General features: G+C 39.4%; 1 protein-coding gene across 6 annotated transcripts in view; it reads right to left on the bottom strand.

The window, feature by feature from the left end:
• Positions 1-14,706, bottom strand: part of FAM118B (family with sequence similarity 118 member B) — a 54,413-nt gene that overhangs the window by 2,541 nt on the left and 37,166 nt on the right. For all 6 annotated transcript variants that reach the window (XM_057552632.1, XM_007183382.3, XM_007183388.3 and 3 more), the window contains 3 exons: positions 7,962-8,189; positions 5,246-5,374; positions 3,688-3,973 (listed from right to left, as the gene is read on the bottom strand). In XM_057552632.1, the coding sequence (XP_057408615.1) occupies positions 3,688-3,973; positions 5,246-5,374; positions 7,962-8,189 (643 nt within the window). The remainder of the gene's footprint in view (positions 1-3,687; positions 3,974-5,245; positions 5,375-7,961; positions 8,190-14,706) is intronic.

The raw sequence follows: 14,706 nt of genomic DNA, 5'->3' as shown, positions 1-14,706 counted from the left end.
GAATGGGAGAAAATATCTGCACATGAATCAACAGACAAAGGATTAATCTCCAAAAGATATAAACAGCTCATGCAGCTCAGTATTAAAAAAACAAACAACCCAATCCAAAAATGGGCAGAAGACCTAAATAGACAATTCTCCAAAGAAGACATACAGATGGCCAAGAAGCATATGAAAAGCTACTCAACATCACTAATTATTAGAGAAATGCAAATCAAAACTACAATGAGGTATCACCTCACACCAGTTAGAATGGGCATCATCAGAAAATCTACAAACAACAAATGCCGGAGAGGGTGTGGAGAAAAGGGAACCCTCTTGCACTGTTGGTGGGAATGTAAATTGATATAGCCGCTATGGAGAACAGTATGGAGGTTCCTTAAAAAACTAAAAATAGAATTACCATATGACCCAGCAATCCCACTACTGGGCATATACCCAGAAAAAGCCATAATTCAAAAAGACACATGCACCCCAATGTTCATTGCAGCACTATTTACAATAGCCAGGTCATGGAAGCAACCTAAATGCCCAATGACAGACAAATGGATAAAGAAGACGTGGTACATATATACAATGGAATATTACTCAGCCATAAAAAGGAGCAAAATTGGGTCATTTGTAGAGACGTGGATGGATCTAGAGCCTGTCATACAGAGTGAAGTAAGTCAGAAAGAGAAAAACAAATATCGTATATTAATGCATGTATGTGGAACCTAGAAAAATGGTCCAGATGAACCAGTTTGCAGGGCAGAAATAGACACACAGATGTCGAGAACAAACGTATGGACACCAAGGGGGGAAAGCTGCGGGGGGTGGTGGTGGGATGAATTGGGAGATTGGGATTGACACATCTACACTAATATGTATAAAATAGATAACTAATAAGAACCTGCTGTATAAAAAATAAAATTAAATTTAAAAAAAATTCAAAAAATAAAAAAATAAAAGGCTACATTTTAAATTTGAAAAAAGAAATCTAAAAAGAAATACTGGTTATGAAGACTGCAGCCATGTGGGAAAATGTATGATGTATCACTGAATAAAAAAAAGTACCGGGGGCTTCCCTGGTGGTGCAGTGGTTAAGAATCTGCCTGCCAATGCAGGGCAGATGGGTTTGAGCCCTGGTCCGGGAAGATCCCACATACCGCGAGCAACTAAGCCCGTGCGTCACAAGTACTGAGCCTGCGCTCTAGAGCCCACGAGCCACAACTACTGAGCCTGTGTGCTGCAACTACTGAAGCCCACGTGCCTAGAAGCCCATGCTCCGCCACAAGAGAAGCTACCACAATGAGAAGCCCACGCACTGCAACGAAGAGTAGCCCCTGATCGCCACAACTGGAGAAAGCCCACGCGCAGCAACAAAGACCCAACGCAGCCAAAAATATGTTAATTAATTAAAAAAAAAAAAAAAAAGTACCAGGAGTGTATGCATACTTTGTTTACAGCCATGAAGAAATGCACAAGGAAAACTTACCTGAAATATACCAAAGTAACTGCTTCTGTTACAGTAATGAATTATAAAAGAATTATTTTCTTTTCCCCATTACTTGGTTTTTCTGAAATAAATGTACTGGGATCCTACAGAATCTTTTGAACCCAAGTAATTCTCACTATGCAAAAGCGAGTACGCAGCACAACGCCAGGCACACAGCAAGAGGTCAGGGTTAAAAAAAAACCATCAGCAAAAGACCCTGGACCTCTCATCGGTATTTATCTATAGAGACTCAAAACATAACCATGGACGGAAGGTAAGCTTGACCTGTCTCAAAACAAAGAAGTGTTTTTAACCTAAAACTGCTCTGCTAGATTTTAGATCACAAACTTAGCTGACCATTCTAATAAAGCCCCTGGCCACACTGAAAATCCTTGATCTTTAACAATTCACAATACCTTAATGAGTGATAACTTTGGGGAGAGCTGCTCTGTTAGGAAGCCCACGCAGCTAATGAAAGAGTCTGTGCTGCTCCACAATACTTCTGATGATTTTTGTCAAGAAAAGACACAGTGTAAGAGGAACAGCTGTCCAGCAGGACTTTGTTCTTTTCCACCCTAGCATCTTCCCCACGTGGAATATCTCAGAACACAGATCAAAAGAAATAAGTAGAGCTTGGCTATGTACTCCTTGCCCAGTGGAGAAGCCTGCTGAGAGTCCTATGTGTGGGCAAACAGCAGAAGAATCGGAACACTGCAGGACAGCAGAAAACATACCCCCAAGAAAGAATAGCAAATTGCTTTCACAAAAGAGATAAACCAGAAGATTTTTCTTTTTAAGGGTTTTAAAAAAAAGTCTTCTGGAAAAAGGGTAGACCTAGTTTTCAGTGTTCAGTTATGGTGATGCCTTTTACAGATCTTGTTCCATCAAAACACAGCCATGGATAATAAGAGCTTGTGGAATTACTCATCACAGGAGAATTCCACTTGAAGCAATCTGATTCAGAAGAGAAACCTGGGAATGATTATTGGGTATAGGACAATTAAATCAATCTGTTAATCTACTAATAGATTAATAAATAAATAGATTAATTAATAGATTAATTTAATCTATTAAATTACCTGTACCTTAACAGGCTCCCTAACATGTATTCAGATTGACAATGAAAATGCATACTGGCACATGACTTTTCGAGAACATATTCTACTTACAGCAGGAAAGTTCCTTTGGAACTGCGTGGTGAGTCAGAATGGCCATACCCTGGGGTCCGGCTTTATTCAAACTGAGATTTTAAAAAGCGTTCTTCAATTTAGCCATACCAAAAGGTTTTGTATTTTGTAGAGTAACTGAGAACTTGCCTGGAGCCATTAATAAACTGAACCTTTTATCCCCACTTGGCTTTCCTGTTAGAACCTGGAGGTAAAATGTCAAGTGAGTGGTACCCCTACCCTCTGACTTTAATTCCACCATAACAGTTTCCAAACAGCATTTTCAAAGTGTGTCGTTTTTTTTTTTTCTGTTTATAAAGACGAAGCATAATCATAGAAAATGCTAACAGAGAAACAAAATATTAGAATATATCTACAATTTTGTATGCCAGGGACTGACCATGGTGGCATTTTACAACCGGTTTTTTTTTTTTTTTTGGTCACTCACAGTATTGTATCTCTGACATTATTTTGGGCAGTAAAAGCATTTTTTCTTTTATGGCTTCATATGTATTTCATCAATTAATAAATGGTGTATTTATAGAATCCTCCATTTTCTGGAACATTTTAGATTGCTTCCAATTTTTGCCATTTATCTACAACACTGATTACATCCCTACACTTGTATCTTTGTGCAACTGTGTCGTATAATTGTGCAAGTGTCTGGTGATCTCCTTAGGAGAAACTTCTCCTAAGATAAGTTGTATCAAGTGGGATTTCTGGGTCAAAGGTTTTAAACTTCTGAACATATTCCAAATTTCCCCTTCAGAAAAGTTGTACTAACTTTACCTTCTCACCAATACTACATGAATGTATTCCTTTCCTCACGGCCTTAGCCGAAAGGGAGTTATCATTCTTCTCTATTTTGAAATCTAAACTCTAATTGCATTTCACTGATTAATCTGAAGACTAACCGCCATCTCCCTTCATAATCTGGTTAGGATTATATTCCTCATCTTGGTGATGACTTTACCCACCACAAACACATAAGAGGCTGAAGAGCGGTTGCCCTCCGACCCCTCTCAGTCTCAAAACGCATCTTACCTGACCTTCCCCTTGTGGAGATCTCACATGTCAGTCGCTTGAAGTATTCTGGAAGGTCAGCATATTCATTTCCATAGGAGATGACCTTAATCCCTTTGTCCAGCATGTTTTCTCGAAGCTTCTTGAACTCGTCCACATCTCCCCTCCGGACCAGCATGAAATGTTCTAAGTCAGATTTGTGCTTGACAGCCTCCAGAAAAAGGGCTTGGAAAGTGGTGTCATCCACAGTCCAGCCACAGCCCAGGAAAAGGAACGACTTGTTTTCATAGAGCTTCTGAATCTCTCTCTTGTAGGAAAAGAAACATATTAATGACACCGTGAAGACGTGTCTGAAACAAGAGTCAACAAGGTCATAACTGCTGCATTTAGCAGACTGTGATGACCGATTAACCAGCATTTAAGAGGGGAGGTGCATCCCGTGAAGGAGTCTAACCTCCTCATTGTTTATTATTGTAACTTGATGACTGCCCTAAAATTGTATCTTTACCTGGAATTCTCCTGCAGGCTCTCTATTTAGGGTCTCACTGGTCTATGCCTTACAGTTTACTTTTTTAGATCTATGTGCCCAGAGGCCATAAGGCAATGAGTGGTCTTCAGTATAGCTTACTCTTCCCATTTTCTTGACCATATCTGCCTTTTTTGCTTAACAGAATAAGCCGTGGATAACTAGAGAAGAGAATTCCATCACCAGATCTGCTCAAAGAAAGCCTGACACTTAGAACATTAATATATACATGTGTGAATACATTAATATACGTGTGTGTGTGTATATATATATATATCACACACACTACACATATATAAATATAAAAATATTAGAAATGATAGTGACGATAGATGCAACTATAACAGATGTCAGGGAAAGAACAGGTGAAAAAAAGTCCCCTTATGCTTTAGAAACATCACATTTTCTTGGTCTTTTTTCACAAAGAAAGCCTCCATTTTATCACCCTATCCAAATTTTTTTCTATGTTTTCCAGTGAGCAATAAGTGAATAAGTGTGATGATTCAATATAAAACCATCACCATTTATATAAAATCTCTTTAGAATGTATGCTCTAGTAGTGATTGGTCAGTGAAAAGCTGCATAAAGTAGTTTTGGCATAGAGAGGGCCATTAACACTATATATACCAAACAATGAAGGGTAGTAAGTCTTCTTTGTACGTGAAAATGACACCAATAACACAGTGCCATCTGCTGGGTGTCAATCAAGAACAAAGTAAAACCTCAGAGTTTGACACCTGAAGAGATGTCTGACATTTCCAAAGATGGCATGCACACCCACAAGTTAAGAAGCACAGGAAAGAATGCTTGGCCTTCCTTTTTTTTTTTTTCTGCCTTGCCATATGGCATGTGGGATCTTAGTTCCCCGACCAGGGATAGAACCCGAGCCCACTGCATTGGAAGCACAGAGTGTTAACCACTGGACCCCCAGGGAAATCCTGGCCTTCCAATTTTAATTCATGAGAAGAAACTGTTATCCCTGGAAGACTAGTGGTGTATTTAGAGGTTTCCCAGGAAGGCTCTCCCAAGGGCAGCAAGGTCAGCACCACTCACCATAACTTCAGTGTTCCTGAGCACATTCTGATACCCAGCTGGGTGAAGGACAATGCCACTAGGGTTGGTGTAGACCCCATGAATGTGTAAGACGCTCAGCTTCCGCTTCTCCTGAGCCCACTCGAGGACCTGCACAACACAAACACAGCTCAACCAGGTGGGCAGGGCTGAGCACTTGCTTCGAGGTCCCAAAGGGCAAGAGGCTCTTTTGAGGACAAGGCTTCTGACATAAATCTCCAGCTTCATGATACTATAGGCCAAGAACGTGGCCACCCGATGTGGCCTCACTTTCTACTTCATGCATGACTGTTAGGAATGAGGGCAGCAAGTCTGGTGATTTCTCTTTGAGAGTAACAAGCAAAAATTAGAATTTATTTGTCATAATTTGCAGGAACCACAGGGCTCTTTCCACTGGTGACATACATGACAGCTCTGGATGACCATCTCAGGAAGGATCCCCGAGATGTCAAACCTTGTATTGATGCCCTGGTCTAGTCCCCTTTCACACTTACTCCAGGCTTGGCCATATGGCTTGCTTTAGCCAAGAGGGCATTAGCAAACAAGAGCAGAAGCTTGGAAAATGTTGGCACAATGAGTCTTATTTCTCTTTTGCTGCTTTTGGAACCCAGCTACCATGTGAAGAAGCCTGATGGCCCAGCCGACTGCCTGCACCAACAGCCATGCAAGCAAGGCCATCTAACAGCACCTAGTCTGGCCCCCAGAGGACTGCAGCCATGTGTGTAACTTGCAAAACCGGCAGAACTGTCCAGCTGAGCCGATCAGCCCAGCTCAAATAGCAAATTCACATTATCACGGGCAAATAAAACATCGTTTTAAATCACAAAGTTTTCAGGGTGATTTCTTGTGCAGCAATTGATAAGCGATAAAAGAATCACTTCAGTCACCTCTGAGTTACCTAAAAGGCTACCAGTGAAGAACGATTATTTAGATGACAATGATAATAAGGGCCAACTGGATCCCATGTTTCCATTTTCCCAAGGACTTGAGACAGTATAAATTTATTTCTAACATTCTAGAGAAATAAGATATGGATTAGGGAAAAACAGTCAAGAGGCACAGAGATTTAGAATTAGAGTATTACCAGGCTCTATTCTGACTGCCAGTCAATGGCTTTAACCCTTAAACTTCAATATTGCCCCTAATGTGGACTAAAATACAAAGCAAATCTTGAGACTCTAGGATGAAAATGATGAGAAGGAAGATTTCAAGTCTGATTGATACCCTTAACTTTAAAAAGGCCCTTATGCTTTTGATGCTGGTCATGACCTTTGGAGATTGTATCAGAAACAGCATGGAAGCTGTTTCTTGCCATTCATTTTTTAATTTCATTCAACCATTTATAAATTCAAAAATATTTACTGAGCACCTACTATGTACCAAGTACTATCTTAGGCATTAGGGTAAGAAGGGCTGACATGGTTCCTGTCCAAATGGAGTTGCTATTCCTCTGGGGCAAACAGGCAGAAAACAAACAAACCAAGATGAAAATGGAAAGTTATATCAAGTGCTTCATTGAAAAAATGAACCAAAAAATAAGGGTGGGTCCTTTCTTAATTAGGATGGTCAGAGAAGACCTCTCAGAGGAAGTGATTCGTAAGTGAAGACTTACAGGTGAAGAAGGAGCTGGCCATACAAAGCATGGGGGCAGCAGGTGGAAAACACTCCAGCCAGAGAAAACCAGTCTTTTCAGCACCATTTCTCTAAATTGGATTTCCTTTTATGACTCGAATTCAAGGTCAGCAAAATCACAAGACTGGCATTATAGCTACTGCTCTAGCAGAGGCAGTACTGCGACATGAGTGCCAGTGGGGGAGTCATTTGTCTCTTCAAACTCTACTTAGCTGGGCTCTAAGTGGGACACAAAGGCAGGCAAGCAGGCTCCCAGGAAAACGAAGTATGAAGGCAAATTACAAAAACTACAGGGCAGGACAAATGAGACCCTGTGGCGGTTTATAATCTGTTTGTTTTTTTTTTCCCCCCTCCTTCTTCAATCATTACATCTCTGACATCTTCTTATGGCAATGAAAACATTTTCCCTTTTATGGCTTCAGTGTATTTCATCAATTAAATGGTGTTATCTATAGAATATTCCATTGGTGCTAGATTTCAAATTACAACCTCTGGTGACCATTCTAATAAAAGCCTTCTCTCATTAGATGACATAGATGGACATCTGTAATTCCATATTATGGGAGATGGCTTAGGTATATAGTATGGGCTACATTAAAAAAAGAAGTCTGCTGATGTGTCCTTTGAATACTAATCTCAACTCAGCTGTCATTTGGCTTGAAACTTGTTCTTCAGACATCAAAAAGTAGCTTTCGTACATTTCCAACAGAAGCCATGAAGAATATATCCTAACAGAGAACTCTAAATCAATACTGCACCCACCTGATATTATCTAGTGTTAAAAGATTTAGATTTCACAGTTCAAATGGCTTCCTATAATCTTGCTTAAAATCGGGTGAAACTGTCAAAACTCACAGAACGGAACACTTTTAAGATCTGTGCTTTTTACTGTACATTGATTTTTATCTCAAAAAACAAAAAACAAAAATCCAACCAGGGATAACAGTCTCCCTTTCTACCTCTCCATAAACGCCAGTACTATACAATATCCCAACCAGAAAACAGTATTTCTCATGAGGATACAATCCACTGGCCTGAAGATATAAACGAATCCTTTGCTTCTTACCTTCTTCTCATCAGTAAGGTCAAGGGATTCAAGTTGTTTTCCCTGATCTGCTGCATAGAGTTCCAGAAGATTGTCAAAATTTGTAGTTAATACCAGGGCTCCATTTTCCATCAGGTGGAGAACTGACTGAAGTAGTTGTTTACCAGAATCTTCCATCTTTGACTCCAAGTCATCAAATACTTCATATAAACAGTCCTTGAAAAATGTGGATCGAACATTACTAGTACGCTGGGGAGGGATATAAGAGATAAGTTAGTTCTAGCGTTTTGGTAGGTCATTTGTTTTCATTAAATAACAGCAACTTTTTGAAGAGTGCTTTGCACTTATACTGTCTCTGGGACTTCCCTGGCGGTCCAGTGGTTAAGACTCTGTGCTTCCACTGCAGGCGACATGGGTTTAATCCCTGGTCGGGGAACTAAGATCCCACATGCCGCGCAGCATGGCCAAAATATTAAAAAAAAAAAAAAAAAAGTAAAATACTGTCTCCCTCACAGGGTTCTAATAAGGAAAATAGGAGGATACATGCCAAGTGCCAGCTCAACACTTTAGCACAAAGCAAGTGATCTGCACTATTACATCATATGCAAAGAAGCACACGCTCTCTAAATAGACATTTTTATAGAATGAAGAAGATGGGCATGGCGAGGAGTGGTGACTATTACCCGGACTAAAGGAAAACTGGGGCAGAAAGCACAGCTCCAACTACCCTTTAAGCAGGCCTCAGGTAAGAATACTTTCTGTTAAACTTTCCTTATCTAGGGAATAACCACTAAAAGACAGCTGTAAATGTGGTTTAACATGTCTTTTTCTAATCCTAGGTGCTTTTTACAGATGCTGATGGATTTAGGACAAACTGCTTACCTTCTCCCTGCCTGTTTTTTTCCCTGGTATAATTCAGCAACTTGTTTACAAGGCTGCTAGGGAGAATATTTAGTACATGATAACTGTTACCAAAAGTCTGCATTTTGCAACTGTTAAAAATACCAAAACTAATCAGTTCTGAACAGACTCCCTATTTCTTAACAAATGTTTCATTTCGATAACTGCTTCCCCAGGTTTGTTTTGAATACTACATGTAAATATCTCTGAGAACTAATGAGGAAATATAATACCAATCTCAAGTGGGAAGTTGGCTTTCTAACTTAAAAGGCAAAGTGATCCCTAGGACAAAAGGAATTTGAAACAGGAAAGTAACTATGCAGTGTGCTATAACAAATATCTGATCCCTATCTTATCCCTGCAACACCATTCCATTAGATAATATCTAAGCAAGAATCAGTTCTTAAAGGCCCCATTATTCCCCATTCAAACTCCAAGTAACTGCAATTAGCTGCTAGATAGCAGATGAGCCATAATCCTTCTGTTATTCCTCCAAGTAGTCCCCCTACCTTCCTGGTTTCCCTTGTATACCTTTCTAATAGCCCATAAAGATCTGTTTCCACGGAACCACATAAGCAGATTCATAAAGCGCACTTCAATTCGCCAAATGTGCTTCCTATTTTTTTCAAAGTATTTAAAAAAATTATCCATTTTTTCATTATACCTTCCAAGTAAATGGTAAATTATTTTCACAGGAGAAAAATGAGAGCACAGAGGTGAAACAGTACCTCTGCCTGGTGATGACACACCCAGAAGTTTGTCTAGTTCTGTCGATCGCTGTTCTGTGCTACATTTACCACAAGACAGGCTTCTCGGTGTACCCTGTTGTCAGTGGGCTCAGACTCCTTTCTAGGGCTAACTAGATGGTACAGCCCACGATTTATGTGGCTAAGAACGTGGGTCATGTTTTTCAACTTTTGTCCGCTCTCTTTACATCATGGCATAAATTATTACGTCACATATTAGCAGCCCACAGGCAACCAACTAGGGACGCTAACACTGAATCAGAATGAACAATCTGATCAGAAACGAACAGTGAAGAAACTGAATTTCACTACGTGCAAGAGTCAACCACTACTGAATGCCAGGCACTGTTCTAGATTTGTTATCAAAAATATGGTGCCCCTTTAATGTCCATCAACATTACAATCCATGTACCCTATAATCTTGCAATCTCATTTCTGGGAGTATATCCCACAGATGTAATTGCAAACAAATAAAATGACATATGCAACATTATCACTGCTCTGTTACCTGTGACAGTAAAAGACTGGAAATGAGCCAAGTATCCATATACAGGAAACTGGTATGGAAAGATCTCCAGGATATACTGTCACGTAAAACAAACAAGTGCAGATCAGTATGTCTAGAATGCTACCTGTTGACATGGGGATGGAAGCAATGAAATAAGAATACATAGAATCCTATTCGCTTGTTTTTGCACAAAAGAACACTGGAAGGATACTCAAAAAGAGTGGTGACCAACTGGGGGCAAGTCGGGGAAAGGAGGTAGACAAAGCCATGGGTGCGAGTGAGATGCCATGATGTATGCACACCTTTTATACCATTTTGATTTCTGCAATGTGTATAAACAATACCCATTCAAAAAGGGAAAATTAAGTTTAAAATTAAAGAATATGGTGATTTTAGGAACTTCCTCATCTTTCATACCTTCATTTTTTTTTTTTTTTTTAAATAGCACTGCTCCAGGATGGTAGGGCCATCAGAAAGCAGGGGTTTTTTTTTATTTAATTAATTAATTAATTAATTAATTAATTTATGGCTGTGTTGGGTCTTCGTTTCTGTGCGAGGGCTTTCTCTAGTTGCGGCAAGCAGGGGCCACTCTTCATCGCGGTGCGCCGGCCTCTCACTATCGCGGCCTCTCTTGTTGCGGAGCACAGGCTCCAGATGCGCAGGCTCAGTAATTGTGGCTCACGGGCCCAGCTGCTCCGCGACATGTGGGATCCTCCCAGTCCAGGGCTCGAACCCGTGTCCCCCGCATTGGCAGGCAAACTCTCAACCACTGCGCCACCAGGGAAGCCCACATACCTTCATTTTGTACTCTGATTCATACACACACACCGTTGAACAACACTAATAAGCCAGCACCAGTTTAATTATTATGCACACATATAAAAACACCTGGGTATACGACCAGGTAAGCATGGGTGTGGAATATACTTCCTTGCTTCTAAGAAAAGAAATACAAAAGGTTAAAGTCTGGAAATAAAAGTCATGAGTCACTTATTTTAGCTAACTATCTTTGGGTCCTCTTTGAGTTATTACATTTTGCATATCAACATAGAGAGGAAGGAAAGAGGCTTCTATAGCTGCATCGATTTCCTCAGACTTAAAATCAACTTTTTCTCTCTTGAAACAGGTGACCCTAGAACTGAATTTCCCACCAGTGGCCTCTCTAAGTAAAGACAAAAGAATGAAAACAAACAAGGAGGTTCCAAGGTCAAAAGGAAATGCCAAACTCCCACACATATTTATGGACATTTTCTCATTCGTTTAAATCAGTGAACTGAATCCAATGTTGTTTCATTTCCTCCTACCCTGTAACTCCCATCCTTCTGATCCCAGACACAGTAAAAACTACAAAAAAAAAAATCCTGACTCATTTTCACCAAGGTTATTAACATTTACAGTGCATTTACTCTGTGCCAGACACTTCCCATACATTTTCTCACTTATTTTTCAAGTGGGATAAGTAGCATCATCCGAGTTTTACAGGTTCAAAAATAGATTCTGAGACGTTAAGTGATTTGCCCAGGGTCCCAGTGCCTTTAAAAATGGCACAGTCTTTCCGGTTCTGAAACCCAAGATTTCTGCAATGGCATTTCCCTACTGTAAGAAACTGGCTCAGTAGATGGGCCTATTAACCCTGTCATATTACTGTTGTTTGTTAGATTCTTAAAAAAAAAACCAACCAAACAAACAAAAAACCCAAAAAGGACATTTTCAAACGTATTTTGAGTTTTAAACTGAACTAGCCACCTTTTTTTCATCAAACATCATTTTTCCTTGAAAGAATGACTGGCAGACAAACGATGACTATTCAGATTTGAGTATTCTCAGCATTCTTGCAAAAATAAATGAAGTGAGCCTGTCATTTCGAGGGAAAACAAGCCAATGATCGCTGCCATTGTTGCCAATGATAAAAGCTGAGCTTTCAAGCAAAAATCAGATTTTTAGAAAACTTTTATCTGCCACCATGAGCTTGACAGCTTCCAAATACCTTTGTGAGGAGATTGGTGGTGATATTGATGGATGCAATTTTTTTGGATGGTGTAATGAAATGTGTCAAAATCTAGAAGATACGTATAACTCAGTGAAGCAGTATTTTCCCAATGGGTAATGTTACAAAACCGTGCATGGGTAGAAGATGGATCATGGATCTTAATGCAGCAGCATAAGGGAAGTTCAGATTCCATATCACCAATAACATGGATATGATCTGATATCAGATTCTTTATGGCTATTAATCTTTAGGAAGCCATCACTTACTGAATTTTTGGTGTAGTATCAACAACGAGTATCTACAATTATCCAAAAAGACTATTAAAATACTTTTCTCTTTTCCAAGTATGTACCTGTAAGCCCTGATTTTTTTGCATAGTTAAACCAAAAGCTCACAAAGACACCGAACTGACTACGTAAAGCAGATAGGAGAATCCATTTTCAATTAATCCAGACACTGAAGAGATTTGCAAAATGTGAAATGATACCACTCTTCTAATTTATTTTTGTTTTTAGAAAACATAGTTGCTTTTCATAAACACGTTATTTATGTTAGCAGGTAACAGGCTTATTATTATTTTTAAATGAATTTAATGTTTAAAAAATTTCTCAGTTTTAATTTTTAATATAGTGAATATGAATAGACATAACCCACATAAACAAGAGCTGTTTGAGATTCTCAGTAATTTTTAGGCGTATAGGGGTCTTGAGACCAAAAAGTTTGATAATTGCTACTCTACTGGAAGTGACACTACGACTACACTTTAAGGTGAATACTAAACCTTCATCCAAAGATAATTAGTGACTCCACTTTGATGTTTGGTTAGTATACATTTATTGACACTGACTTTAAATCCTCTCATTACTTTCAAACATGACTAACCCACCTAGCAAGGTCATGCTTTCTAGTCTCAGGAGACCTTTTCAACGGAAGAATGAAGGCTCCAGCCGAGTGGTACAGCACCATGCAGACAAGACTTGCTGGACTAACACAGCTCTCTTTGTCCTCATGAGCTCTTTCTTTCTTTTCTCCCCCAGAAAGACAACATTTTTGTTACTGGGCTGACACACTTCTTTAATACTTTTCCCTTATATTTTGGGTCTATATACTCTTTAATTACCTTTTTATATGACAATTTTGTATTTTTTTGAACATTAAAAAATTATGCTTTCTTCTTCTTTTCTCTCAAGTGTACTTATGAGTTATTAACACAGCCACCCTCACTTTCATTGACTAGTGTTTGGATCATACAGCTTTTCCATTCTCTTACCTGTATTTTTAACAGCTTTATTGAGATATGGTTCACATAGCACAATTCACCTATTTGAAGTGCACAATTCAGTGGTTATTTGTAGATCCACAGATATGTGCAACTGTCACCACAGTCAATTTTTTTTTTTTTGGCTGTGCCTCACAGCTTGCCGGTTCTCAGTTCCCTGACCAGGGATGAAACCCCAGCTGCAGCAGGGACAGCCCGAAATCCTAACCACGAGGCCACCAGGGAACTCCCCATCACAGTCAATTTTAGAAAATTTTCATCATCTCAAAAAGGAATCTCGTACCCTTTAACTATCACCCTCTCACCCTCCATCTCTGCTCCAGTCCTAGGCAACGACTAAACTACTTGCTGCTCTAACAGATTTCCCTACTCTGGACATTTCATATGAGTGGAATCCTCTAACATGTGGTCTTTTGTGACTGGCTTCCCCTCAGCATAATGTTTTAAAGGTTCATTCACATTGCACCACGTATCAGTACTTGATTCCTTTTTATTGGCAAGTAATAGTCTATTGTGTGAATATGCCACATTTTGTTTATCTATTTGACAGTTGATGGACATCCGCACTATTTCCAGCTTTTGTCCATTATGAGTAACGTTATAAAGATTTGTTTCTAAGTTTTTGTATGGACATACACTTTCATTTCTCTTGGGTATATGTGTGTGTGTGTATATATGTATATATATATGCATAAGTGGAATCGTTGGGTCATATGACAACTCTATTTATTTGTTTGAGAAAGGGCCAGACTATTTTCCATCCTGTCTGCACCACTACACAATCCCAGCAGCGTACGAGGGTTACAGTTTCTCCACAGCCTCGTCAACAATTATTACCCAACTCTTTGATTCTAGCTATCCCAGTGCGTGTGAAGTGGTATCTGACATAGCTTCTGATTTGCGTTTTTCTAGTGACTAATGATGTTAAGCATCTTTTCATGCACTTACTGGCTATTTGTATATCTTCCTTGGAGAAATGTCTATTCAAATCCTTTGCCATTTAAAAACTGGATTATTTTAAATGCTGGAGAGGGTGTGGGTGGGAATGTAAACTGGTGCAGCCACTATGGAAAACGGTATGAAGGTTCCTTAAATAGAGCTACCATATGACCCAGCAATCCCACTCCTGGGCATATATCTAGAGAAAACTCTAATTCAAAAAGACACATGCACCCCTATGTTCACAGCAGAACTACTTACAATAGTCAAGACATGGAAGCAACCTAAATGTCCATCCACAGATGAACGGATAAAGAAGATGTGGTACATATACACAATGATACTACTCAGCCATAAAAAAGAACGAAATAATGCCATCTGCAGCAACATGGATAGACCTAGAG

Source organism: Balaenoptera acutorostrata, chromosome 9 (genome assembly GCF_949987535.1).
Source record: "Balaenoptera acutorostrata chromosome 9, mBalAcu1.1, whole genome shotgun sequence".
Taxonomy (NCBI): domain Eukaryota; kingdom Metazoa; phylum Chordata; class Mammalia; order Artiodactyla; family Balaenopteridae; genus Balaenoptera; species Balaenoptera acutorostrata.
Note: the sequence above shows the minus strand (reverse complement) of the source record. Positions and strands in the feature narration are given on the sequence as shown.